Raw genomic sequence first — 27,664 nt, forward strand, 5'->3', positions numbered from 1 at the left:
TATACACTGTACTAGTGCCGACATTGTGCATGCTCTGTTGCCTGTGTCTATGTGCCTGTGGTTCTGTCAGTGTGATCATGTGATGTATCTGACCCCAGGAATGTGTCAATAAATTTTCCCCTTCCTGGGACAATGAATTCACGGTGTTCTTATTTCGATTTCCAGGAGTGTAGTATTAAAGTTGAAGAGTGGAAGAGCAGTTGAACGGAATGGACAGTGTTTTGAAAGGAGGAAATAAGATGAACATCAACAAAAGCAAAACAAGGATAAAGGAATGTAGTCGAATTAAGTCTGGTGATGAGGAGGCAATTAGATTAGGAAATGAGACACTTAAGTAGTAAAGAAGTTTTGATATTTGGGGAGCAAAATAACTGATGGTGGTCAAAGTAGAGGGGATATAAAATGTAGACTGGCAATGGCAAGGAGGGCGTTTCTGAAGAAGAGAAATTTGTTAACATCGAGTATAGATTTAAGTGTCAGGAAGTCGTTTCTGAAAGTATTTGTGTGGAGTGTAGCCATGTATGGAAGTGAAACATGGACGATAAATAGTTTGGACAAGAAGAGAATAGAAGCTTTCGAAATGCGGTTTTACAGAAGAATGTTGAAGATTAGGTGGCTAGATCACGTAACTAATGAGGAGGTATTGAGTAGGATTGGGGAGAAGAGAAGTTTGTGGCACAACTTGACTAGAAGAAGGGATCGGTTGGTAGCATTGGAGAGCAGCGTGCAGGGTAAAAATCGTAGAGGGAGACCAAGAGATGAATACACTAAGCAGATTCAGAAGGATGTAGGTTACAGTAGGTACTGGGAGATGAAGGAGATTGCACAGGATAAATTAGTAGGGAGAGCTGCATCAAACCAGTCTCAGGACTGAAGACCACAACAACAACAACATTTAAGTTGTCTTTCCAACTTCCTACATCTACATTTACATCTACATGGTTACTCTGCAATTCACATTTAAGTGCCTGGCACAGGGTTCATCGAACCATTTTCGTACTACTTTTCTACCATACCCCGCCGGCCGCGGTGGCCCAGCGGTTCTAGGCGCTTCAGTTTGGAACCGTGCGACCTCTTCGGTCGCAGGTTCGAATCCTGCCTCGGGCATGAATGTGTGTGATGTCCTTGGGTTAGTTAGGTTTAAGTAGTTCTAAGTGCTAGGGGACTGATGACCACAGAAGTTGAGTCCCATAGTGCTCAGAGCCATTTTAACCAATCTACCATTCCACTCTCGAATGGCGCGTGGTAAAAAGGAACACATAAATATTTCCGTTCGAGCTCTAATTTCTCTTATTTTATTGTGAAGATCATTTCTTCCTACGTAGCCGGGTGTCAAAAAAATATTTCGCATTCGGAAGAGAAAGTTGGTGATTGAAATTTCGTAAATAGATCTCGCCGCCAAGAAAACCGCCTTTATTTCAGTGATTGTCACCCCAACTCGCGCATCATGTCAGTTCTACTCTCACCCCTATTGCACGATAACACGAAACGAGCTGCCCTTCTTTGCTCTTTTTCAATGTCCTCCGTCAATCCTACCTGGTAAGGATCCCACACCGCGCTGCAATATTCCAGCAGAGGACGGAGAAGTGTAATGTAGGCTGTCTCTTTAGTGCGTTTGTCTCATCTTCTAAGCGTTCTGCCAGCAAAGCCCTGTCTTTGTTTCACCTTCCCCACAATATTATCTATGTGGTCTTACCAATTTAAGTTGCTCGTAATTGTAATTCCTAGCTATTTAGTCAAATTGACAGTCTTCAGATTTGTGCGATTTATCGTATACCCAAAATTTATCGGATTTCTTTCAGAACCCATGTGGATGACCTCGTACTTTTCTTTGTTTTGTTCCAATTGCCACTTTTAGCACCATACAGAAATTCTCTCTAGAACATTTTGTAACCGGAATTGATCGTCTGATGATTTTACTAGACGGTAAATTACAAACAATCATCTGCAAACAATCTAAGGTGCCTGCTCAGATTATCAACTACATCATTTATGTAAATCAGGAACAGCAGAGGGCCTGTGACACTACCTTGCGGAAGGCCACATATAACTTCTGTGTCAGGCTTGTGATTATTCTTTAATTGCGATGACTATGAAGAGAGATTTTGTCGACAGTGATTTAGGTTGAAAAATGACAGGTCCGTATTAATGCCTTGATATTTCAAAGTAAATCTGCAATACTAAATTAACGTTGTGTGTTTTTACTTCTTACTAACAGCTGATTTCTTTCTAGCACGAACTAAATTTACCCAGACAATTGAGTGTATGAAAAATTCTTTGTTTTTTGAGACTGGTCTAAAGTTGTCCTGAATGACAATGCTACCTTGTACCAGCATCAAAACTGAAATTTTACTCTGATAGGGCACAGTTGGTATACATTTTCTCTTTTCCAAACACTCACTAACTGTAGATGTAAAATTTTACAATGACTGTTGCGATATGTAACTTATTTTGTTCTCAGTACTTTCAGAAAAATGGTAAAAACTGTTACAAAGTTACCCCATTGATTATATCACATGGCTTCCATTTTTTATACATAACACACGTCTGTGACAACAACACAACATTGCTTCATACCTGTTCATGATTTAGATACTATGCAAACCTTCTGAAATTGTACAGGGTGATTCAGAGTAACGGGAAACTTTGAAAATTAAGTAATTTCATGAGAACAAGTTAAAAAAAATTATGTATGTCATTTAATAGCAAAGACAACGCCATTCTATAATACATACAGAACAATTTGCGTTTTGAAGGTGACGTCTTGCAGTTGAGGTTCTTTTCTAAGCAAACATTCCTGCCGTTTCTTCATTTCATTGTTCATGCATGGACGTAACATCTCAACTGGAATATTGGCAGTTGTTTCTCTTCTTCGTTTTAATTCTTACGCTGAAGCAGGCTGACTAAGGAACACTTTGCTTTTAATGTGACTCCACAAAAAGAAATTACAAGCTGGCAGATCAGGGATCTGGGAGACTATTGATGTCACCATTTCTCGAAATTACATTTTCCCCAAACAACTGGTGTACAGCAGTCATTGATATTCGCGCTGTGTGTGACGCTGATCCATCGTGTTGAAACCTGGCTGTGTCATAATGTGTGAAAATCTCTGTAATTGTTGCACAACAAAGGTTTCAACCATTTGATGTGACTAATCGCAAGGCCATTCTCGTCCATAAAATGATAAGGGCCTATCACACCGTATGATGGGACATAACACACCACACAGTGACATTCTTGTTGTGCAGTGGAGCCTGGTGTAGCTCTGTAGGATTATCTTGTGCCCAGTATCTAAAATTTTGTTTGTTAACAAATCCACTAAGGTGTAAATGGGCTTTGTCTGACATCGACAGTTTGTTAATAGAGTCCTCGTCCTCGTTTATATTATGAAGCTTTAATTCACAGCAATGTCGTCGCATAGCATTATTATTGGGTTTCAGTTCGTGGACGATCTGCGACTTGTGTGGATGGCATTAATGTTCTTCGAACACTTGAAATATGCAGCTATAAAGACAGTAAGTAGCGACAGACTGACCGACGTTGGACTTCTAATGAAGCATCTCGCACAGGTTGGATATTGTGTGGTTCGCACACGGACTGGAGGTTTCTTTTCCATTGCTGAACCAGTTTCCTCCAAAAGTATTTGCTGATCGCACGCTTTTACTTTGCACCTGAGCGGAGGATGCTGGGAGCAGAAGCTTGCGTCTGGTTCGTAGCATATTGACTGCTGAGACAAGCCGCGCGTCCTTGTTCCATAGCAGCCAGCTTATACGCTGGAGATACGAAGAAACTGATACACCTGTAGGGTCCCTACGAGCACTCAGACTTCTGCATGCTCGTAGCATGACGTGGCGTGGACTCGTCTAATGTCTAAATAGTGCTGGGGGGAACTGACATCATGAAATCTGTAGGGCTGTCCATAAATCCATAAGAGTTCGAGGGAATGGAGATATCTTCTGAACAGCATGTTGCGAGGCATCCCAGATATGCTCAATAATATTCATGTCAGGGGAGCTTGATGGCCAGCGGAAATGTTTAAACCCAGAAGAATGTTCCTGGAGCCACTCTGTAGAAATTCTGGACGTGTTGGGGTGTGGCATTGTCCTCCTGGAATTTTCCAAGTCCATCGGAATGCACAATGGACATGATTGGTTGCATATGATCAGACAGGATGCTTACGTACGTGTCACTTGTCAGAGCCATACGTATGCGTATCAGGCGTCCCGTATCACTCCAACTGCACACGCCCCACACCATTACTGAGCCTCCACCAGCTTGAACAGTCCGCTGCTGACATACAGGGGCCATGGATTCATGAGGTTGTCTCCACACCCGTGCACGTCCATCCCTCGATACAATTTGAAACGAGACTCGTGCGACCAGGCAACATGTTTCCAGTCATGTTCGATTTCAGTGTTGATGGGCTCAGGCGAGGCGTAAGGCTCTGTGTCGTGCAGTCATCAAGAGTACAGGAGGGGCCTTTGGCTCCGGAAGCCCATATTGATGATGTTTCGTTGAATGGTTCGCACGCTGACACTTGTTGACGGCCCAGCAGTGAAATCTGCAGCAGTTTGAGGAAGGGTTGCACTTCTGTCGCGTTGAAAGAAAAAAACGAACATGTAATGAAGTAATGCGTCCCAGAAGTGACCCAAAAGTTGATGGCAAGTCGCTACAAGGACCACGTACAGCCTCTTCATTCATTTATGTATATAATATTAACAATCACTATGCACAACACAAATTAAAATGACAGCGGAATTAATTTTCTACGTGCCGCCTCCACGGTGGCATTGCTCTTGCAAAACGCTTTGATCGCAAATGCACGCTGCACACCACTCCAAGCATCCGTGATATCTAAATGCAGGGTGTCTCTGACAGGCCAACGTACGTGCTACCAATCGCCCACGGTTACCAACTCAACTTTCAAATTTCCGATTTCTCTGAATCAACCTGTATTTTAGGATTCCTGCAAGATATCCGTATTTCGAATGTCTATAAATCACTTTAATTCATCGTCCCATATTTTGCTACTATGAACTGAGGATTGGATATACGTCCTAATCTCCTCCTCCCCTCCTTTCTCCGTCCGCATTCTTCCCTCCCCCCTTCCCTCTGCCCATTTCCTCCTCCTCCCCCTGTCTCTGTCCATACATCACTTCCTTCCCCCTCTCACTGTCCATTGCCTCCTTCCCCTGTCTCACTCCATCCTCTCCTTCTCTCTGTTATATCACCCTTTACTCTCTCTATGTCCATTTACTCACTCCTTCCCATCTTTGTCCATCTGCTCTTCCTTCCTCTCTCTGATCTTGACTCTTGTTTAATGGTATTGCAAACGAAACCTTGATTGGGAATTGAAGTCGTTTGGAATGAGTGGATAAGTCGTTTGGAATCATTGGTTACAGGACATGAGAGAAACCTCTCCAGTTCCTGCATCTCTGAGGAAAGAGTCTTCGGTGATAGTATTTCGCAAAATTTTAATCTACGAACGCGTAGGATTATAAAGTTTCCTACGATTTCGATTCCTTTGTTGTATTTTAATCAAATGCCTATAAGCTGTAAAGACAAGTTCGTGTATTCTGTTAAAACTGACGTAAGGAAAAAACAAAACCAACACGAAATTATGTATACATTTTAAACTTACATATGAAGCAAACGAATATGTCTGTAAGAAACAATTTGTCTAATTTATTGTTTAAATGACCTGCTATCGTAATTAAAACTGATTAATGGAAGGAAAACGAAACCGCACGTTTTCGTAGCACAGCATAACATTTTGTTTCTCTACAGTGTTGCTTAAAAAGCATATAGCCTATGTTAGTATGCTTGTTCTTTGTATATTATAGTGTGAGAATTTGAAGTAAATTGGCCATTAAGATTTTTACTAAAAAGATATCCATATTATATATTTTGTAAGTATTTACATATTATGTTGTTGTTGTCTTCATTCCAGAGACTGGTTTGTTGCAGCTCTCCATGCTACTCAATCATGTGCAAGCTTCTCCATCTCAGAATAAGTATTGCAACCTACATCCTTCTGAATCTGCTGAGTCTATTTATCTCTTGGTCTCCCTCTACGATTTTTACCCTTCACGCTTCCCTCCAGTACTAAACTGATGATTCCGTGATGCCTCGGAAAATGTGCTATCAACCGATCCCTTCTTCTAGTCAAGTTGTGCCACAAACTCCTCTTCTCCCCAATTCTATTCAGTACCTCCTCATTAGTTATGTGATCTACCCATCTAATCTTCAACATTCTTCTGTAGCACATTTCAAAAACTTCTAATTTCTTCTTGTCTAAACTGTTTATCATCCATGTTTCACTTCCATACATCGCTACATTCCAAACAAATAGTTTGAGAAACGACTTCATGACACTTAAATCAATACTCAAAGTTAACAAATCTCTCTTCTTCAGAAACGCTTTCCTTGCCATTGCCAGTCTACATTTTATATCCTCTCTACTTCGACCATCATCAGTTATTTTGCTCCCCAAATAGCAAAACTCCTTTACTACTTTAAGTGCCTCATTTCCTAACCTAATACCCTCAGCATCACCCGATTTAATTCGACTACAATCCATTACCGTCGTTTTGCTTTTGTTGATGTCCATCTTATATCCTCCTTTCAAGACACTGTCCATTCCTTTCAACTGCTTTTCCAGGTCATTTGCTGTCTCTGACAGAATTACAATGTCATCGGCAAACCTCAGAGTTCTTAGTTCTTCTCCATAGATTTTACTTCCTACTACAAATTTTTCTTTTGTTTCCTTTATTGCTTGCTCAATATATAGATTGAATAACATCACGGATAGGCTACAACCCTGTCTCACTCCCTTCCCAACCGCTGCTTCCCTTTCATGCCCCTCGACTCATAACTGCCATCTGGTTTCTGTACAAATTGCAAATAGCCTTTCACTCCCTGTATTTCACAGCTGCCACCTTCAGAATTTGAAAGAGAGTATTCCCGTCAACATTATCAAAAGCTTTCTCTAAGTCTACAGATGCTAGAAACGTAGGTTTATTCCTCAATCTACCTTCTAATATAAGTCGTAGTGTCAGTAGTGCCTCACGTGTTCCAACATTTCTACAGAATCCAAATTGATCTCCCCCAAGGTCGGTATCTATCAGGTTTTCCATTCGTCTGTAAAGAATTCTTGTTAGTACTTTGCAGCCGTGACTTATTAAATTGATAGTTCGTTACATATTATGTATATTAACAATATACAGTCTGGTCCGTCCAAATGTTTATTAGGGTACCCTGTACAAGATTTGAAGTTAAGTGGCGAATAACTTCTAGAGATTTAGCTAACAAGTTTCCCATTACATGTATACATATTAAAATATGTAGCACATCGCCATCCAAACGTCTATTAAAGTATGTGTATAAATCGAAAGTAAACTGAACAAGAGCTTTTCAAGGTTTTTTGCTAACAATTCTTACCTATTATATATTACATACATATATATATTTACGTTCAAAGATGGAGCTCCAATAGTTACATTAAAACACACGTGTATTCAAATGCAACGTTGTGGCAAAATTTCAAAGAAATCAGTGAAGAACTTTAGGAGATATACGATTTTGAATAAACGAATATTTACATTTTTATTTATACAGAATACTAGCTGAGAATCCGAAGTTGCCAGGGTATGTATTCATTCTAATCTTCTATTAGTCCATGTCGTACTACCCTCTCTCCCTGTCCATCTCCTCCTCTTTGCTTTCTCTGTCTATCTTCTCCTCTCCTGTCTCTACATCCATTTCTCCCTCCCCTCTCTGTGTCCTTTTTCTTCTCCCCTCTACCTCTGTCCATCTCCTCCTCCCCCTTCTCTTTCCATGTTATGACCCTGAGTTAAATAGGAGGCTGGCGGTTCTTACCCCTCACAGTATTTATTTCCCCACGGTATTTCTTACCCCCACAGCGTTTCACTGTAACTACTCGTAAGATGTGTCCCACATTTGGTTGAAATACTTTCCTTTATTAAGGATGATTTTCTTCCCATGTCTGTGCCCGTGTACACACATGTCAAATATACTTCACACATATTTAACATATTTCATACTTATTTGTACAGATATTTCACCTTTATCTCTACCGAATTTCACCTTGAGTTTCATTTTCTCACAGCTCAATGTTTATGACGCATCACCCATTTGTCTGCAATAATTTTGCTGGTACACCGAGTGGTATATGTGGGTATTGTCTGTGAAATGTCTTGTGAATAGAGTTAGTAACGTATTGGTAATAAATCTAAACGTCACGCATCATGCGATAGTTTTTCACGCTTGTCAGGTTTTATGACGTCATGTCTCCTGCACTATGTTTCGTACAATGTTATACGTTTGCTGGTACACTTACTGCTATATGTGAATGCTAATTAAAACGTCATGGTTCATCTGTCAATTGTACTGCATGGACAGCGGAAATGTAGTAAGCGATAACCTTTTTTTCCTTTCATCATTTTGTGGAGATTGTCACAGACAAAAAGTTTCGTGTTTGAAATTCTTTGTAAAGTTTGCTGCAAGTCGCTAAGTGCTCTCATTCTCAAGTACTGCAAGACTGAAGTAAGGGTATTCCTTCTTCATGGCCAAGCTGTTTTTTCACCAACAGCCGTGTGATAGGTAGGTGGTTCTTACCCCCTCAACGATTCTTTTCAGACAGTATGTCATATGTGTAGCATGTTTGGCTGAAATCAGTCCATTGGTTTATAAGGAGAAGTAGAACATGCATACATGTGTTTATGTACGCCCATTTTCATAACAGGTATGGATTAATCATGACATTAATTTCTCCATAACTTCAGAAATATCACACACTCATAAAATCTGAGACCAGATTTGGAATCAGCACAAGAATTCCTTTAAGATGAGACATTTCATACATCTTTTTGCAGTCTTTTAATTTTCGTAAAAATTACGTTTGTTAGTTTGCTAAGATGGCAGAACGAATTGTGGGAATAATAATGGAAGCAAGTATGGTTGCAACCACATTAGTATACATTCGAACTTATTCAGTTTAAAACAAAAAACTCTTTTTTTTACTAAACTAATATAAATTAAAGTAGCACTAGCTGTTGTGCAGCTCCAGTTCTACTATGAACTACATTGTTGTTGTTGTTGTCTTCAGTCCTGAGACTGGTTTGATGCAGCTCTCCATGCTACTCTATCCTGTGCAAGCTGCTTCATCTCCCAGTACCTACTGCAACCTACATCCTTCTGAATCTGCTTAGTGTACTGATCTCTCGGTCTCCCTCTACGATTTTTACCCTCCACGCTGCCCTCCAATGCTAAATTTGTGATCCCTTGATGCCTCAAAACATGTCCTACCAACCGATCCCTTCTTCTAGTCAAGTTGTGCCACAAACTTCTCTTCTCCCCAATCCTATTCAATACCTCCTCATTAGTTACGTGATCTATCCACCTTATCTTCAGTATTCTTCTGTAGCACCACATTTCGAAAGCTTCTATTCTCTTCTTGTCCAAACTAGTTATCGTCCATGTTTCACTTCCATACATGGCTACACTCCAAACAAATACTTTCAGAAACGACTTCCTGATACATAAATCTATATTTGATGTTAACAAATTTCTCTTCTTCAGAAACGCTTTCCTTGCCATTGCCAGTCTACATTTTATATCCTCTCTACTTCGACCATCATCAGTTATTTTACTTCCTAAATAGCAAAACTCCTTTACCACTTTAAGTGTCTCATTTCCTAATCTAATTCCCTCAGCATCACCCGATTTAATTTGACTACATTCCATTATCCTCGTTTTGCTTTTGTTAATGTTCATCTTATATCCTCCTTTCAAGACACTGTCCATTCCGTTCAACTGCTCTTCCAAGTCCTTTGCCGTCTCTGACAGAATTACAATGTCATCGGCGAACCTCAAAGTTTTTACTTCGTCTCCATGAATTTTAATACCTACTCCAAATTTTTCTTTTGTTTCCTTTACTGCTTGCTCAATATACAGATTGAATAACATTGGGGAGAGGCTACAACCCTGTCTCACTCCTTTCCCAACCACTGCTTCCCTTTCATGCCCCTCGACTCTTATTACTGCCATCTGGTTTCTGTACAAATTATAAATAGCCTTTCGCTCCCTGTATTTTACCCCTGCCACCTTTAGAATTTGAAAAAGAGTATTCCAGTCAACATTGTCAAAAGCTTTCTCTAAGTCTACAAATGCTAGAAACGTAGGTTTGCCTTTTCTTAATCTTTCTTCTAAGATAAGTCGTAAGGTCAGTATTGCCTCACGTGTTCCAACATTTCGACGGAATCCAAACTGATCCTCCCCGAGGTCTGCATCTACCAGTTTTTCCATTCGTCTGTAAAGAATTCGCGTTAGTATTTTGCAGCCGTGGCTTATTAAACTGATAGTTCGGTAATTTTCACATCTGTCAGCACCTGCTTTCTTTGGGATTGGAATTATTATATTCTTCTTGAAGTCTGAGGGTATTTCGCCTGTCTCATACATCTTGCTCACCAGCTGGTAGAGTTTTGTCATGACTGGCTCTCCCAAGGCCGTCAGTAGTTCTAATGGAATGTTGTCTACTCCGGGGGCCTTGTTTCGACTCAGGTCTTTCAGTGCTCTGTCAAACTCTTCACGCAGTATTGTATCTCCCATTTCGTCTTCATCTACATCCTCTTCTATTTCCATAATATTGTCCTCAAGTACATCGCCCTTGTATAAACCTTCTATTTACTCCTTCCACCTTTCTGCCTTCCCTTCTTTGCTTAGAACTGGGCTGCCATCTGAGCTCTTGATATTCATACACGTGGTTCTCTTCTCTCCAAAGGTCTCTTTAATTTTCCTGTAGGCAGTATCTATCTTACCCCTAGTGAGATAAGCTTCTACATCCTTACATTTGTCCTCTAGCCATCCCTGTTTAGCCATTTTGCACTTCCTGTCGATCTCATTTTTGAGACGTTTGTATTCCTTTTTGCCTGCTTCATTTACTGCATTTTTATATTTTCTCCTTTCATCAATTAAATTCAATATTTCTCCTGTTACCCAAGGATTTCTAGCAGCCCTCGTCTTTGTACCTACTTTATCCTCTGCTGCCTTCACTACTACATCCCTCAGAGCTACCCATTCTTCTTCTACTGTATTTCTTTCCCCTATTCCTGTCAATTGTTCCCTTATGCTCTCTCTGAAACTCTGTACAACCTCTGGTTCTTTCAGTTTATCCAGGTCCCATCTCTTTAATTTCTCACATTTTTGCAGTTTCTTCAGTTTTAATCTACAGGTCATAACCAATAGATTGTGGTCAGAGTCCACATCTGCCCCTGGAAATGTCTTACAACTTAAAACCTGGTTCCTAAATCTCTGTCTTGCCATTATATAATCTATCTGATACCTTTTAGTATCTCCAGGGTTCTTCCACGTATACAACCTTCTTTCATGATTCTTAAACCAAGTGTTAGCTATGATTAAGTTGTGCTCTGTGCAAAATTCTACTAGGCGGCTTCCTCTTTCATTTCTTAGCCCCAATCCATATTCACCTACTATGTTTCCTTCTCTCCCTTTTCCTACACTCGAATTCCAGTCACCCATTACTATTAAATTTTCGTCTCCCTTCACTATCTGAATAATTTCTTTTATTTCATCGTACATTTCTTCAATTTCTTCATCATATGCAGAGCTAGTTGGCATATACACTTGTACTACTGTAGTAGGTGTGGGCTTTGTATCTATCTTGGCCACAATAATGCGTTCACTATGCTGTTTGTAGTAGCTTACCCGCATTCCTATTTTCCTATTCATTATTAAACCTACTCCTGCATTATCCCTATTTGATTTTGTGTTTATAACCCTGTAGTCACCTGACCAGAAGTCTTGTTCCTCCTGCCACCGGACTTCACTAATTCCCACTATATCTAACTTTAACCTATCCATTTCCCTTTTTAAATTTTCTAACCTACCTGCCCGATTAAGGGATCTGACATTCCACGCTCCGATCCGTAGAACGCCAGTTTTCTTTCTCCTGATAACGACATCCTCCTGAGTAGTCCCCGCCCGGAGATCCGAATGGGGGACTATTTTACCTCCGGAATATTTTACCCAAGAGGATGCCATCATCATTTAATCATACATTTAATGAACTACATATCTACACTTAATTCTCATGGCCTCACATTCCTTAAACTGGCGGAGATGTAAGTAGATTTGGGTTTTGGAAGAATTCAGTAGCTTCTTGACGTGATGAAAACCGTTCTTCGTACATTTTTAGCATAGCAGAAGCGAACAAAAAGAAGTCGTTAACCGATAAATCGAGTGAGTTCGGATAATGAGAAATTGGCCCCATATTTTTCTCCGTCAAAGAATCAACTGTTTGGTGCGCAGCATGACAGATGGCATTTCCTTAAAAGTTTAATTAACATGTTTAATTAACATGCCCAATTAGTTGAAGCAGTATATATATATATATATATATATATATATATATATATATATATATATATATATATATATATATATGAATTAGAGTCGCGTAATGTAAAATAAATATATATAAATATGTATAAAATTAGTGCAGTATTTATTTTACAATACGCGACTCAAATTCATACATTTGGAAAAGACTTTCCAAATGTATTTATAGACTTCATAAAAATATGTGAAGAAGAGTTTTAGCACCGTTTTCGTGTTAACTAACTAATTTCCAACTTGCATTACTATACTTTTCAGTAGTATGTTCCTCCGCCTATCGATGACGCTATATTGCAGTAACAGGTGGTCCACAGTTTGACTGTCATTAGCGTATGGACACTTTGGTCATTCTCAATTGATGATAGTGAACCACCAGTGTTCCTAGCCTGTTGGCATCGCTGTGACTTACCGAGACATCGGCAGTTTAATTGTGGGTTTTTGATGTACCGGTGGAAAATATTGTTTTTTAATTACTCTTCGACATTCTTCTGTTCTTCCAGAGCGACGTTTCGTGACCTTTACAAAAGTTTAGGGACATTTGATATAGCTAACTTTCTCTTCTGATATAGATGTCTCTTTGATGAGCTTGACTGCCGATTCTTTTCCTTATATGCCTTCATGAGCTTTAATCCATATAAAATCTATAATCCAGATTATCTTTTGCAACGTTCTAACCTTATTTCTAGTTTGTTCAATTGAAATTTTGAGATGGCCAGGAATCCTCAAATATTGTAATGATGTTTCTCTATCGATTTCATTACTGCTATTTATTATAAGCTCTCGACAAGGGTACTTTTAAAGAGCCCTTAAAATAACGAAACAGTCTATTTGATTGGGCAATCCTCTTACGACCCGAGCCAGAGTCGTGTTGTTGTCAGTAAGTAGAGCAAAGAGCAGGAGTGAGTAATCCTGTGGAGCGCAGGGGCGATAGTGAAACATCAATCAGCAGGGGTTGCAGGGGGTGGGGAAATGTGAAGTATGTGGGGACTTCGAGTGCCCCAGGATCGTTACGGTAGCTGTGAAGGCCCTGTAGGAACACCGAAAAGTGGAGACTAACAACACTCTGGTGAGGCTGCGATAGGGCTAGCTAGCCAACAGTGGATCAACAGCCAGATTTCAGCCTATCCTCGGAAAGGATAAACATAAATGTCAGTGACGTGGCAAGGTAAATCGACTACGAATTGGAACACTGACAGGAAAGGGGATATGATGGAAAGAAGAAACCTAGATATTTCAGGCTGCCTCTAACAACGGATATGGCGCCTGCTTGCAGCTACGGCAATTGGCGGCAGTGATGGCAGCGGTCTCTTCTCCCAGCTAGCAGCCGTTAGAAAAACCGTTCTGGAGAGCCCTCTACAATTTAGTTGTTGTTCCAGGGGCTGTAAAATACATTTACAGAACAAGGCATTCCATTGGAAGGTGGTGTAACTCTTTGTGTAACACCGGAATAGATTCTAGAACAGATCAAAAAGCCACATCTACCACTGTGAGGGGTAGGGGATGGGAGAGATGGAGGAGGCGAGGTAGGAGGACGGAGGTAGAGGCGGTTTTGGGGTTCTTAGTGTGCTAAAAGTCGACGAGGAGAACACACTGTTATGGTGGCGAGGGAATTTTTTTGTTTTTGATAGCTTCGTGACGTTATTACAATGCTTTTCCTTTAATATGCTAAGTACATTGTATTGCGGTTCATTATTCGGGAATGGGAGAGGGTAGGTGGTGGTTTTTCAAGTTAATTTCGATGTCTTTTTTCGGAGAACAGTGATGCATTTTCCGTTATCTGCGTGTGTGCGTTTGTATATATATATATATATATTTGAAGCATCAAGGCTGTTTGGTTTCGAGTGGCGTTCAGTTGTTGGATTATATGATTTTTTTAAAATAATGGTATTTTCAATTACTATTCATCTAGTTGGTCTGTTAAGGTTTCTTTTCTCAGTTGTTCATAGACAAGCCAGCGCAAATGTCCGGTGCATCTGCTCCTGAAACTATGAATGCTAACGTTTATGTGTTACTGTAGTACATCTGTTAGGGTTTCTTTTCTCAGTGGCATGTAGACTAGCAAGAACATAACTCTGGTGCTTCTGCTGCTGAAAAAAAATGACTGCAAACTTGTATCTGGCTGAGCTTTCTTTCAAGTGAGGGTTTCAGTAGGACGGTTTCCAGTCAGTTGCTATCCCTTCCTTTCATGAACAATGTGTTAATTCCCATGCTCTGCAGTGGTTAGCACACTGGACTCGCATTCGGGAGGACGACGGTTCAATCCCGTCTCCAGCCATCCTGATTTAGGTTTTCCGTGATTTCCCTAAATCGTTTCAGGCAAATGCCGGGATGGTTCCTTTGAGAGGGCGCGGCCGATTTCCTTCCCAATCCTTCCCTAACCCGTGCTTGTGCTCCGTCTCTAATGACCTAGTTGTCGACGGGACGTTAAACACTACCCACCACCACCCAGTGATCTCAACGATGTATGAATGTATTTATATGTATGAAATTATGAATATGTCTCACCCCCAGTGTCTACTCATATGTAGATTGGCGGGATGCAACTCTTTATGTACTTCTGTGGTAGCTTGCTCTTCCATTGTTTCAAACTAAGCGGCTTCAGCGATGTATGAGTGTGCTGATATACGTGAAATTATAAATATATCCCATCCCCAACAGCTACTCATATGTAGATTGGTAGGAGGGAACTCTTCCTGCATTTCTGTGATGGTTTGCTGTCCCATCCTTTCATACGAAGTGACTTGAACGATGTATGAGTGCAAGGGGTGTGATACGGTACTACAAATGAATGACATAAGCACATACATAGCGTTTTCTACCAATATACAGCACTGCAATTACGTATTTAGGACATGTAGTAATACTTGCACCAACACCTGAGTTTTTTTCCTCAGTGGGAGGGCTGTAGAACAGTTTCGAGTGGTATTGCTGCGTAAGTCACACACACGATCGGCCAGAAGTGAGACCGTTGGGGCAGGGTATGGTAGAATGTGGGGGTGGCTGTAGAACGGTTTCAAATCCCTTTGGTGGCTGTATTGGGAACTAGGGCAGTCAGTCTTCGAACTTCAAGTGAATATATACACATGCGGTAGAAAAAAACAAGGAGCAGCTGATGGCAGAAAGTGGGGGTAGGGGGGGGGGATGGTTGAGTTTGACGCAGTCTAGATAACCCTTTTTAGTCTTTAGTGGGGACTAGAGCAGTCAGTCCTCAAACTTTGAGATGAAAACATACATATACTTGATCGGAAAAGTGGGGCCATGGGATGGTAGAAAGTAGGGGTGGGGGCAGTGGAAAATGGGGGTGGGAGACTGATGTGTGGAGGACAGTCCAGCCAAATTGACCTATTTTTAATTTCTTACCATGATGTTAGTGTGATGTTTCCATGTGTGTGGCCGCTATCTGGATCCGCCTTCTTGAATACATTTCGCAGCAGTGCAAGCTGTCTCAGAAACCACCTAGCCACATTGCTGATACTCCCGTCTGACACTCTGTTGCTTCAGATTTCCCCAGGAACAATTGTACATCACGTGCATGCATGTTAGTTTGGACCACTCTGATTGGACAGTTCATACTCTTCTGCTGGCAATCCCATAACTCTTGCCCACTTATTTGCAATTTCCCCAAAGTATCTTGTAACCTGCACACCTCATTTGTCGTGTTCCATACATTCAGAGTTGAGCCAAGTGCCCACTGATGATTGCTCAACAGGGTGTCGGGTTGTCTTGAGAACACAACTGGAGATTGAAGAGATTGGCTCCATTGTTCAACCCCTGCTCCCCTCTGTATGAGATGTCGGAGCAGCAAAATTACAATATTATTCATGGCTACCCATGCTCGCACGTCTCCTGAGAGAAAGGGATTTCTCATCATTTTCCCTCCCTCCTTCCAAAATCTTTGGTGCTAAACAAGATACTACTGAATGCTACACAATACGAACTCGTCAAACTACCTATCATAAACAAGAACAAAATCCCCCAAAACACAATATTAACCCCAATGGCTGAAACAAGGAAATGTACACAATTAACAAAAGGAAACGAAACATGTGGTCTTAACAAATATGGTGCGCTGTGTGGATCATGAACAGTTTGAACTGCTGCCTTCTTCGCCTTGCTAGTGTATTTATTCCATACTTTCTGTAGTGTTGGAATCTGCAGCTGCAGCGAAGCGTCTGCAGCTCCATTGAAGAGTTTGGCACGGCTTACGTGAGTAACCTATGTAAGAGTCAGCATCTTACTGTTCATAGCAATTTTCAGCAATGCATTGCTGGTAATGGTGTTGATTTTCAGTGATGGATGTAGCTTTTGTTGGGCTCGTTGTAAAGCTGCCTCAGGATCATCTGCCACATGGGAGAAATTATCGTTGTTGTTGTTCAGCAGTGGCTCCTCCCACTGTTGAGGTTTCACCGGTGGATTGGTGTCAGGCGTCACTTATGCGGCTGAGTAGACTTCACTGGTGGGCTCATCCGTGTGGTCTTCGTCAATATTCAGGAGCTGAAGAACACCATAAATGGCGTTGCATACCCCTTGTGGTGCTATTGACAATCTATTTCGAGTGGTCGGCAGTTCCCCACCTTCACCGAACTGGACTTCATCAATCCCATACCCGTGACAGGATGCACGAAAGAAAAAAACACTGCTGAGTTGTCACCAGGAAAGCAATATCGTCGAGTGAAGTTCGCAACGACCGGCTGCATTCGCGAAATCTCTTCGAACATCCTATAATCAGTTAAAACCTGAAGGGCGAAGCTCGAGTGCGACCTCTGCGTTGTTTGGCCCCTAAATTGTGTTAATAACAGACATTTTTACTTGCAAAGTACTCCTTATTGCCTGTGATTCCTCGTACTACAGTGGATTAAAACCGAGAAATCATGAAGACAGTATCATTCTTTGATGCTCGTGATCTGCATGTATAAGCTCCTAGGTAACGTCTGATATTTTGGCGCTCAGTCAGGAACCGCGCGACTACTACGGTCGCAGGTTCGAATCCTGCCTCGGGCATGGATGTGTGTGATGTCCTTAGATTAGTTAGGTTTAAGTAGTTCTTAGTTCTAGGGGACTGATGACCACAGATGTTAAGTCCCATAGTGCTCAGAGCCATTTGAACCATCTGATATTTTGTGGTAAATCCGGTACAGATGGCCGGGGAGGAGAGATGGCCAGTGCCTGTAGATTTTCCACGACCTGCTGTCAGAAATGCCATCAATTGGTAATTATTTAGCAACGTGAGTGAACGTTGCTGTTACGGATGACTCTTTATTTTAAATAAAAGTAAATGACTTCCATGAACTTAGTTTTCAGTTCACCATGAAATTATGTAGTAAATCATAATCTTTCGATTTCAACATAACTTAGGTTGTGAGTAGCGACGGAAACTTTAATTTTAGAGTTGTTTAGGTCTAACTGCATACCGTTACGCAGGTTTCGTTTGAGTTTGCGACCACCATGTTTGATGATGCTTTATGGCCGTTTCTCCTGATTGATTGAGGAAGATGGCCATACCATCATCGGGATAGATGGCCATTAACGTGACGTCGTTACTTTTTTTATAGCTTCCGAATAAATACATTCGAATGGCCGGCTCTTCTAGGGGAACATGGCAAGAAGAAGACCTTACAAATTGGATTAGTAAAGAAAACAACGAGGGTTATTCTGAAAGAAATGCTTCCACGGAGTTTAATATTTCCAGGAAAATTCTTGAGAGAAAATTAAACACCAACTGAGATTCCCAAATTCCAATGAGCCCTAGTTCTTGTTTTGGTTCAGATAACGAATTACCACTTGTCCAACACATAAAAATAATAAAGGCTCATGGTTTTCCCTTAACGAGTGACTTTGTACGAAGTCTAGCTTATGATTCTGCAGATTGGCCTAAAACATAAATTTTATAATGAAGAAGGAAAAAAAGTAACCAAAAATCCCCCGAAAGAAGACCAACGGCAGCTCTACCAGCAACTTCCACAAGACCAGATGATAGATCTATCTGGCCTGTGGTTTCAAATGAAACGGACCAAATCACCCTCAAAAAGTATGAACAATATTTCACCGTTGCCTGCTAGATCCAAACCTCAAACAAACACACGTAGGCCTACAACAATTGAAGCTACAAACTTGACTTCAAAAGAAAATATTAAAATATTTAAAACTGAAACTTAATACAAAAGGAAAACAAATCTAGAAAGAAAACTAGTGGAAAAGACTCGGATCATGAAGGTCAAACGTATTTCAGACAGTTCAGACTCGTCAGACGACGTTCACAAGTAAGAGTCAAGTGATGAACTCTGTAACGTATTACCATCTTTACGACGTTTCTCATCGAGCCATATACGAGATCTCGCATTTGTAGCTGCTTCTCTCACACAAATAATGAGAAAAATTCAGAAGTGCAGGGTCGCCACCAGTCCAAGATCTCCATAACCATTTAGAAAAAAAAAGCGGAGCTGGAAAATTATTAGTTTAATTACTTTAATAATTTAATTACAAGTGTGCAAATTTCTTTAAGTAGCCAGATAAACAGGACTCCATTTCGTGCATGAAGCAACTTGATTAATTCAGGATTGGGAAAGGTAATTGATTACCAAACACGTGGCACAAAATCGACACACAAAGAAAAAAGCAACTTCCACAAAATATAAGATTAAAAATCATTAAAAATCATTCTCGCTTCGACACAGTATTAGGGCCTACACTCATGTACGGTTGAAGTGATCCTAACCAGCTTTTCCTGATCAGATTTACCGTTTGAAATTCTACTTCATTGTTGTTCAAAATGAACAAAGTAACTTCCACACTTTTAACTCAAACACCCAAAAATAGCCTACTTAAAGCAATATAATTATGGCACATTCGGAAAAATAACTCGCATCACACGCTTCAGTTAAGTTGAAGTTCTTAAGTATTTCAACAGTTTAACATAACGAAGTCCTAACTCAACCTGCTTCCTATCATCTGAAACCCCCCTCAAGAGTTACGATCCGTACTCACCAAGCGTTCACCGAAGAGTGCCGCTTTCTCTTTCGAGATTATCTAGCTCCCGTGCAGGGGTAGCCCTCCGCCTCCAACCTCACACACAAAAACAGCCTTCGACTAAAATGGGTAAACCTCTCCGTTCAGGTATTGGAAACTTAAGTTGGTCATTCTGTGTTCTCCTTCGAACGAGAAGCAACATCGTCTGCTCCTAGCAGACGATGACCAACTCAGCGTTTCCCACAAAACAAAACCGAAACCCCACGTTAAAACACACATATAATATTCAATAGGACTTATCTGAGTGCTCAGTCTTTCTGGAATAGTTCATGAACTGAGCTAAAGTAAAAAAAAAAAAAATGGTTCAAATGGCTCTGAGCACTATGGGACTTAACATCATTGGTCATCAGTCCCCTAGAACTTAGAACTACTTAAACCTAACTAACCTAAGGACATCACACACATCCATGCCCTAGGCAGGATTCGAACTTGAGACCGTAGCAGTCGCGCGGTTCCTGACTGAGCTAAAGTCAAGTAGTAAAGTGAATAAGTAGTACCGCATTCGACAAGCGTTTATGAAACGACTTCACAGAGACGTTTCAACTGCTTGAAGAAGAGGACGAGTGTGTTGGATGTGGGGTACACTACTCAAAAACAGATAAAACCTGTGATTGGATTCAGCGTGTCAGATGTATGCGATGGTTACGTGAGTCCTGCACCTTATATGTCGATATGTGCCATCGAAGTGGTAATGCAATTTTTAAAAGAATAAATCTAAGATGAAGTAAACATTCTTTTCCATAAATTAGGCTTCGTTCTAGGATCAGCTAACTTCATAATTGAGACAATTTCTGATAATTTTCCATATAAAACTAGTATGTTCCTACGAGTTAATAAAAATGTAAAAAATTCAAGAATTCTAGACTGTTTTTTGCATGTGAAGTTCTGTTTAAGTTATTCTGTACCTACAATTAATATCTTTATAAAATATTTTTTACATGAGGAAATTCGATAAAACATTTTTAAAGCGTTAAATTTTTTCAATAATTTTCTCTTTAATTTTAAAGTGTTTTGTCCGATGGCTATCTATGCCATACATATTGGGTCATCTAACCCTGATACTGGGGGTAAGATGGCTAAATGTTACATACTTTTTAAGAATTTTTAGCTAGTATGAAATCTGGTATATCTTTGTAAACGAAGTCGACTTTTGGTTTTTATGAACTGTAAAAGCAAGTTATGGAAAGTTTCAGGTTCTTCTTGTGCATAAGGTTGTGAAACTAGCTTTTGAAAAAACCATAAATCCGGGTGACCCTAGATATTTAGTTCTTGCTGCTCCTCTTAGACGGTTTCTAGGACGTTTGCAAGTTCCATGGAGGCTCGTCTTCCTATCCTTGGGCGTCTTGATGCCATCTCACTTGATTGGTTGTGGTGCCTGGTATCTTCTTGTGGCTGTCTTGTCTTGCCAAAAACAATTCCAATTCACGTTGCGACGTATTTTCAGATTTTCTGTTTAGTGATTCATATGAGCGTCTGTCTTTAAATATATTAAAAACACTATTGTTTCTCAATAATTCTCCGTCTCTCTCTCTCTCTCTCTCTCTCTCTCTCTCTCTCTCTCTCTCTCTCTCCGTCTGTGATATTTTAAAGTAAATTACAGAATTATACTCGATGACAACTTGCTCAGGAATCCATGTCAGCCCACAAACGTACAAACGTTATTTTCCCTTATAAATATATTCTTCAGGTGATAGGAGATCGATCAAGGTCAGTTATAAAGTAAACCAAATCTACTGATGGGTATATGTCGCCTGTTAACAACCTTTCCTCAACGTTATCTCATAGACTCATGTTCCAAGTAGTGTTGCTTTATAAGGTCCATAGCCACTCTACTAATAAATTATTCATTATTTCCAACTTGCTGACTACATATTGTTCTGCAGTGGTTTTACTTCATCTCTGTCCCTTTTTTCTTAGAAAATACACCGTTCCTCTGTAGGGAATGACATAATCCATTGCCGGCCGGTGACCCGCGCGGTTCTAGGCGCTTCAGTTTGGAACCGCGTGACCGCTACGGTCGCAGTTTCGAATCCTGTCTAGGGCATGGATGTGTGTGATGTCCTTAGGTTAGTTAGGTTTAATTAGTTCTAAGTTCTAGGCGACTGATGACCTCAGCAGTTAAGTCGCATTAGTGCTCAGAGCCATTTGAACCATTTTTTGAACATAATCCATTGACCAGATCACAAGAATAATAAAAAGACCATCCATTTGTGTTGTTTGGTGTGATCTATCTAATATGCCCGAGGCTTTTACGTGCCCTTCGTATTACGTGGGCCAATATTTTTTCCCTCGGTGTATGAGCCAGTTTGGTTGCTTCGTATCCCATGATGCCTGGTAAGATGTATTCATGGTATATTCTTATTAACTGATTTGCAGAGGTACTCTAAATTTATTTTGTGCTACATTGATAATCTTTTGATTGCTGTACTATGGGTTTGTTTTGCACTGGCTAGAGAGCTTTGCTTTTCATCATGAACTATCCCTCGATACCTACTGGTAACTGTTCTATATATTGGTTCTTACTGTAGGATTTCTTCTGAGATATAAGTGTCCTTTTAACAATAAATGGACTGTAATCTCTTACACTTTTCCGTCGATTCCTTGTCATCTCGTTGATAGTGGGTGTGTCCATGTCTTCTCAATGTGATATAGAGATGGGAAGATGCCGACCATCGGCAGAACACTCGATGTAAACGACATGATATTAAATGAACTATATTTTTATAGATACTTCTAGAGCATTTAGCCAACACCAATCATATAAAACTTGCATTATATTTGTTCCTCCTTCTTCAATTTGTGCCCTAGGGCCCCACACATATTTAATTGGTTCAAATGGCTCTGAGCAGTATGGGACTTAACATCTGAGGTCATCAGTCCCCAAGAACTTAGAACTACTTAAACCTAACTAACCTAAGGACATCATACGCATCCATGCCCGAGGCAGGAATCGAACCTACGACCACATATTTAATTGGATGTGGTATGCATATGATACACAGCCGCTGACTTATGCTGTGGCGAGCGCTTTCTTCAGTAAGAATTTCATACTGAAGTGCAATAATCCTTCACGCTCCTGAACATGGCGGTAAGACATTACAATTCACGCAACCACGAGAACAAGGCCGTCGAACGGCTGCGATGTCGACAATGGTCCTCACAGCACACGCTTTATTTGACTCCTGAATGAGGCTAATTGCCTGTTTAATTACGTCATTTACTGATTAACTGCATGAAGCAATAGAAAGTCGGAAAAGTAGTAATATTCGCCCCTACTCTTCACTGAAACAGCCATACATTCCGTACGTCTCTGCGTATCTCTACAAGTTTTCCACATTTCGCAATCCTACAGTGATTGAAGAAACGTCCTCGCCGACATAATGAGAAACGCGTTTTACCGAAATCTCCCAAAACGTTCTAGTACCAAGTTGTACAACAGACACACACACACACAAACACACACATACACACACACATTACAAATGCTCGACCACGTGTATATTTTCATCAAAAAAAAAAAAAAATATATTTGCGGGTGAACATCTCATTCCTCTTGTTTTGCCACAGAACGCCGACAGTCAGTTTGTGTGAATAAGCTGAAACGTTTTTGACACCTACTCGAGGCATACACTGATGATGTAAAACATTTTTACCTCCTACCTAAAAGCATGTTGGTCCATCTATGGAACGCAATTCAAGTACTTAACAGGTTTCCAAATGTTTATGGCACCAGACAACTACACTTGTGTTACAAACTTCCTGTAATTTATGAGTGGCTGGTTTGTAGGTTCGGAGCTGGCGCCCGATAGCGTCCCAGTTGGGTTTCGTCGGATTCAGATTAGCCGAATCTGACGGCCAATACATCAAAGTGAGTTCACTATCATGCTCCTCAAACCATTGCAACACAATCATGGCCTTGCGACATGGACATGTATCCTGCTGGAAGATACCATAGCTGTTAGGGAAGACATCAAGCATAATGGTTTACAGGTGGTCCCTAATAATGTTCACGTGGTCCACAGCTGTCATGGTGCCTTCTATTACTACCGCACGTCCCATGGAAGCCCAAGTGTATGTCTCCCATAACGTAATACTGCTCCCACCGGCCTGCGTCCATGGTGCTCTGTATGTTTCGAGCAGCCGTATCAGGACACGACCGTCGACCTGGTTTAACAATAAACGGGATTCATCCGACCGGGTGCAGCGATTCCATTGATCCGCGGTCCATACCACTGTAATCGTAATCGACCATGTTGTTGGATCAACATGGGAACAAGTAGGGATCCTCTGCTGCAGGAAACCATGCTGAACACTGTGTGCCAAACGGTGTGCTCCAGAACACTTGTGCCGGCGCCAGCACTGTACTCTGTCGCCAGACCTGCCAAAGACCGCCGCCTATCCTGCTTTAGAGAGCGGGCAAGCCGCCGATCCCGTGTTCTGCAATGAGGTATGGACGGTCAACTTCTTGTCGGCAACTCGTGGTTTCAGCATTTTTCAATCACTTCCCAAAGATACTGTCGACAGTAGCACGCGAACAGCCGATCAGCTTCACCGTTTTCCAGATGCTCGCTCCCAGGCACTAAGCCATATCAATCTGGCTTTTATCATTTTTTCGCATTTGCGCCACTTATCGTCGCTAGAATGATTCCACATTCGTCTGTGCTCCGCTCATATACTTCCCCTGCCGCATCGCGTGCGCTCAGCGCCACGAGGCGGGATGCAGCCTCACAGTGGGCAGTGATCATAATGTTTAGGCTCATCAGTGTATTGTAGGGGAAGGTGGCAGCCGGATACCCACAATTATCCATAGTAGCCTATCATTAAGAAATTCTGGAACACACAGAACACCTGAGCGAAATGCCAATGAACCACTGGAAAGGGTTTGACATACCGGCTGATCAAAAAGTCAGTATAATTTTGAAAACTTAATAAACCACGGAATAATGTAGATAGAGAGGTGAAAATTGACACAGATGCTTGGAATGATATGGGGTTTTATTAGAACAAAAAAAAACAAAGTTCACAAAATGTCTGACAGATGAGCGCCGTTTGGTGATGATCGTGTGCTCAACCGCCACTTTCGTCATGCTTGGCCTCCCAGGTCCCAGACCTCAGTCCGTGCGATTATTGGCTTTGCGGTTACCTGAAGTCGCAAGTGTATCGCGATCGACGGACATCTCTAGGGATGCTGAAAGACAACATCCGACGCCAGTGCCTCATCATAACTCCGGACATGCTTTACAGTGCTGTTGACAACATTATTCCTCGACTACAGCTATTGTTGAGGAATGATGGTGGACATATTGAGCATTTCCTGTAAAGAACATCATCTTTGCTTTGTCTTACGTTGTTATGCTATTTGTTGCTATTCTGATCAGATGAAGCGCCATCTGTCGGACATTTTTTGAACTTTTGTATTTTTTTGGTTCTAATAAAACCCAATGTCATTCCAAGCATGTGGGTCAATTTGTACCTCTCTATCTACACTCCTGGAAATTGAAATAAGAACACCGTGAATTCATTGTCCCAGGAAGGGGAAACTTTATTGACACATTCCTAGGGTCAGATACATCACATGATCACACTGACAGAACCACAAGCACATAGACACAGGGAACAGAGCATGCACAATGTTGGCACTAGTACAGTGTATATCCACCTTTCACAGCAATGCAGGCTGCTATTCTCCCATGGAGACGATCGTAGAGATGCTGGATGTAGTCCTGTGGAACGGCTTGCCATGCCATTTCCACCTGGCGCCTCAGTTGGACCAGCGTTCGTGCTGGACGTGCAGACCGCGTGAGACGACGCTTCATCCAGTCCCAAACATGCTCAATCGGGGACAGATCCAGAGATCTTGCTGGCCAGGGTAGTTGACTTACACCCTCTAGAGCACGTTGGGTGGCACGGGATGCATGCGGACGTGCATTGTCCTGTTGGAACAGCAAGTTCCCTTCCCGGTCTAGGAATGGTAGAACGATGGGTTCGATGACGGTTTGGATGTACCGTGCACTATTCAGTGTCCCCTAGAAGATCACCAGAGGTGTACGGCCAGTGTAGGAGATCGCTCCCCACACCATGATGCCGGGTGTTGGCCCTGTGTGCCTCGGTCGTATGCAGTCCTGCTCGTATGCTCACCTGCACGGCGCCAAACACACATACGACCATCATTGGCACCAAGGCAGAAGCGACTCTCATCGCTGAAGACGACACGTCTCCATTCGTCCCTCCATTCACGCCTGTCGCGACACCACTGGAGGCGGGCTGCACGATGTTGGGGCGTGAGCGGAAGACGGCCTAACGGTGTGCGGGACCGTAGCCCAGCTTCATGGAGACGGTTGCGAATGGTCCTCGCCGATACCCCAGGAGCAGCAGTGTCCCTAATTTGCTGGGAAGTGGCGGTGCGGTCCCTTACGGCACTGCGTAGGATCCTACGGTCTTGGCGTGCATCCGTGCGTTGCTGCGGTCCGGTCCCAGGTCGACGGGCACGTGCACCTTCCGCCGACCACTGGCGACAACATCGATGTACTGTGGAGACCTCACGCCCCACGTGTTGAGCAATTCGACGGTACGTCCACCCGGCCTCCCACATGCTCACTATACGCCCTCGCTCAAAGTCTGTCAACCACACATACGGTTCACGTCCACTCTGTCGCGGCATGCTACCAGTGTTAAAGACTGCGATGGAGCTCCGTATGCCACGGCAAACTGGCTGACACTGACGGCGGCGGTGCACAAATGCTGCGCAGCTAGCGCCATTCGACGGCCAACACCGCGGTTCCTGGTGTGTCCGCTGTGCCGTGCGTGTGATCATTGATTGTACAGCCCTCTCGCAGTGTCCGGAGCAAGTATGGTGGGTCTGGCACACCGGTGTCAATGTGTTCTTTTTCCATTTCCAGGAGTGTACATTATTCCGTGATTTATTCAGTTTTCAAATTTATACTGACTTTTTGATCACCCGGTATTACTTAGTAGTAAACTATTAAGTCTATGTTGCACCAGAAATTGTTTTAGCGTTGCTGTTACGGCGTCAAAGAGCAGTCCAGTATACACATAATAACGTGATTTGCCTCAATAATGGAGTCACACACTCATTTTGCTTTTCTGTTGTGTTTCAGCTAATATCAGTTAATCCGGTGGCAGATATCTATAGGAGACTAGACTTCTATACGAAGATATTCCTCATAGCTGGTTGTTTGTCTGGGACATCACTAATTGTACAGGTATGCTAAAAATTCTAGGATTAACTTAAAAGAGAAGGTAGTTGCATAATACGATGAAGAAGTAAGCAAAGGCATGGTTTCACGGCATCGAAATGCAGGTACAGTGTGCATTATAGCATGCTTCGTCCTGTAAGGTAGACTGAGTTAGTAAGACACATAGCCTCTTCTTATTGATGGTGCCCAGATGGCATGCTAATGGATTTCGAGTTAAACACCTTTACGTTTGCACTGCGTATCACCCATCTGACAGAAGGGCTCGAGTCCTGCAACACCTACCTGCCTGCCGGTTTCAAAAGAACGAGCACCTGTACACTCTCCCCAGAACACAATTAAGAAACGGAAAAACACGTGCTTTCGTTGGGGAAAGGTTCTGATCGATGGACCAACCAGAACTAACTTATTTTTTTACAGGAAGTCATTTATTTTGAAGCGCAGTGACTTTTTAAAGCAACACAAACAACATATTTCCCCAAATACATTTGGGCCTAGCACCAAAGCAGAGAGAACGAAACCTTAGTCCTGTCAGGAAAACGCAAACACGAGGCGCTAGAGCGTCGCAAGCTTAGATGAGACGTGAAGCAAGTAGCGCAATGGCTTCGCCTTCTCTAACACGGACGGACGGCATTACAGCTGCTGCTGGTACGATTCGCCAACGCTGAAGCTGCTCTCGACATTATACAGCGTGATGGAGCACAGAAGAGTCTAGTAGCTTCTCTGTAGGTCTTATAGAGAGTAGCTCCACAATATCTCCCTCAGCTGCGTCGTTGTTTTTATTAAGCACTCACACAGGCTTCCATCGAGTGCCCAATCAGAATGCCTCTCTCCCTGAAAGCCAGAAGGCGCCTCTACTTGTAGCCTTGGTTCAGGGAGGAGTAACCACTATTTTGACTAGATAGTTATATATACGGATAGCTGGAAGCTTTGGAAGAAACTGTGAGACAGTATGGAATGAAATTTAATGTAAACAAATGTGATATCCT

At 41.9% G+C, this 27,664-nt stretch overlaps 1 protein-coding gene across 1 annotated transcript in view; it reads left to right on the plus strand.

Moving 5' to 3' along the window:
• The window catches only part of LOC126355531 (ATP-binding cassette sub-family B member 5-like), a 188,199-nt gene that overhangs the window by 74,079 nt on the left and 86,456 nt on the right, over window positions 1-27,664 (plus strand). Inside the window, exon 7 of the mRNA XM_050005875.1 lies at window positions 26,580-26,684. Within this exon, the coding sequence (XP_049861832.1) occupies window positions 26,580-26,684 (105 nt within the window). The remainder of the gene's footprint in view (window positions 1-26,579; window positions 26,685-27,664) is intronic.

Source organism: Schistocerca gregaria, chromosome 3 (assembly GCF_023897955.1).
Source record: "Schistocerca gregaria isolate iqSchGreg1 chromosome 3, iqSchGreg1.2, whole genome shotgun sequence".
Lineage (NCBI taxonomy): Eukaryota > Metazoa > Arthropoda > Insecta > Orthoptera > Acrididae > Schistocerca > Schistocerca gregaria.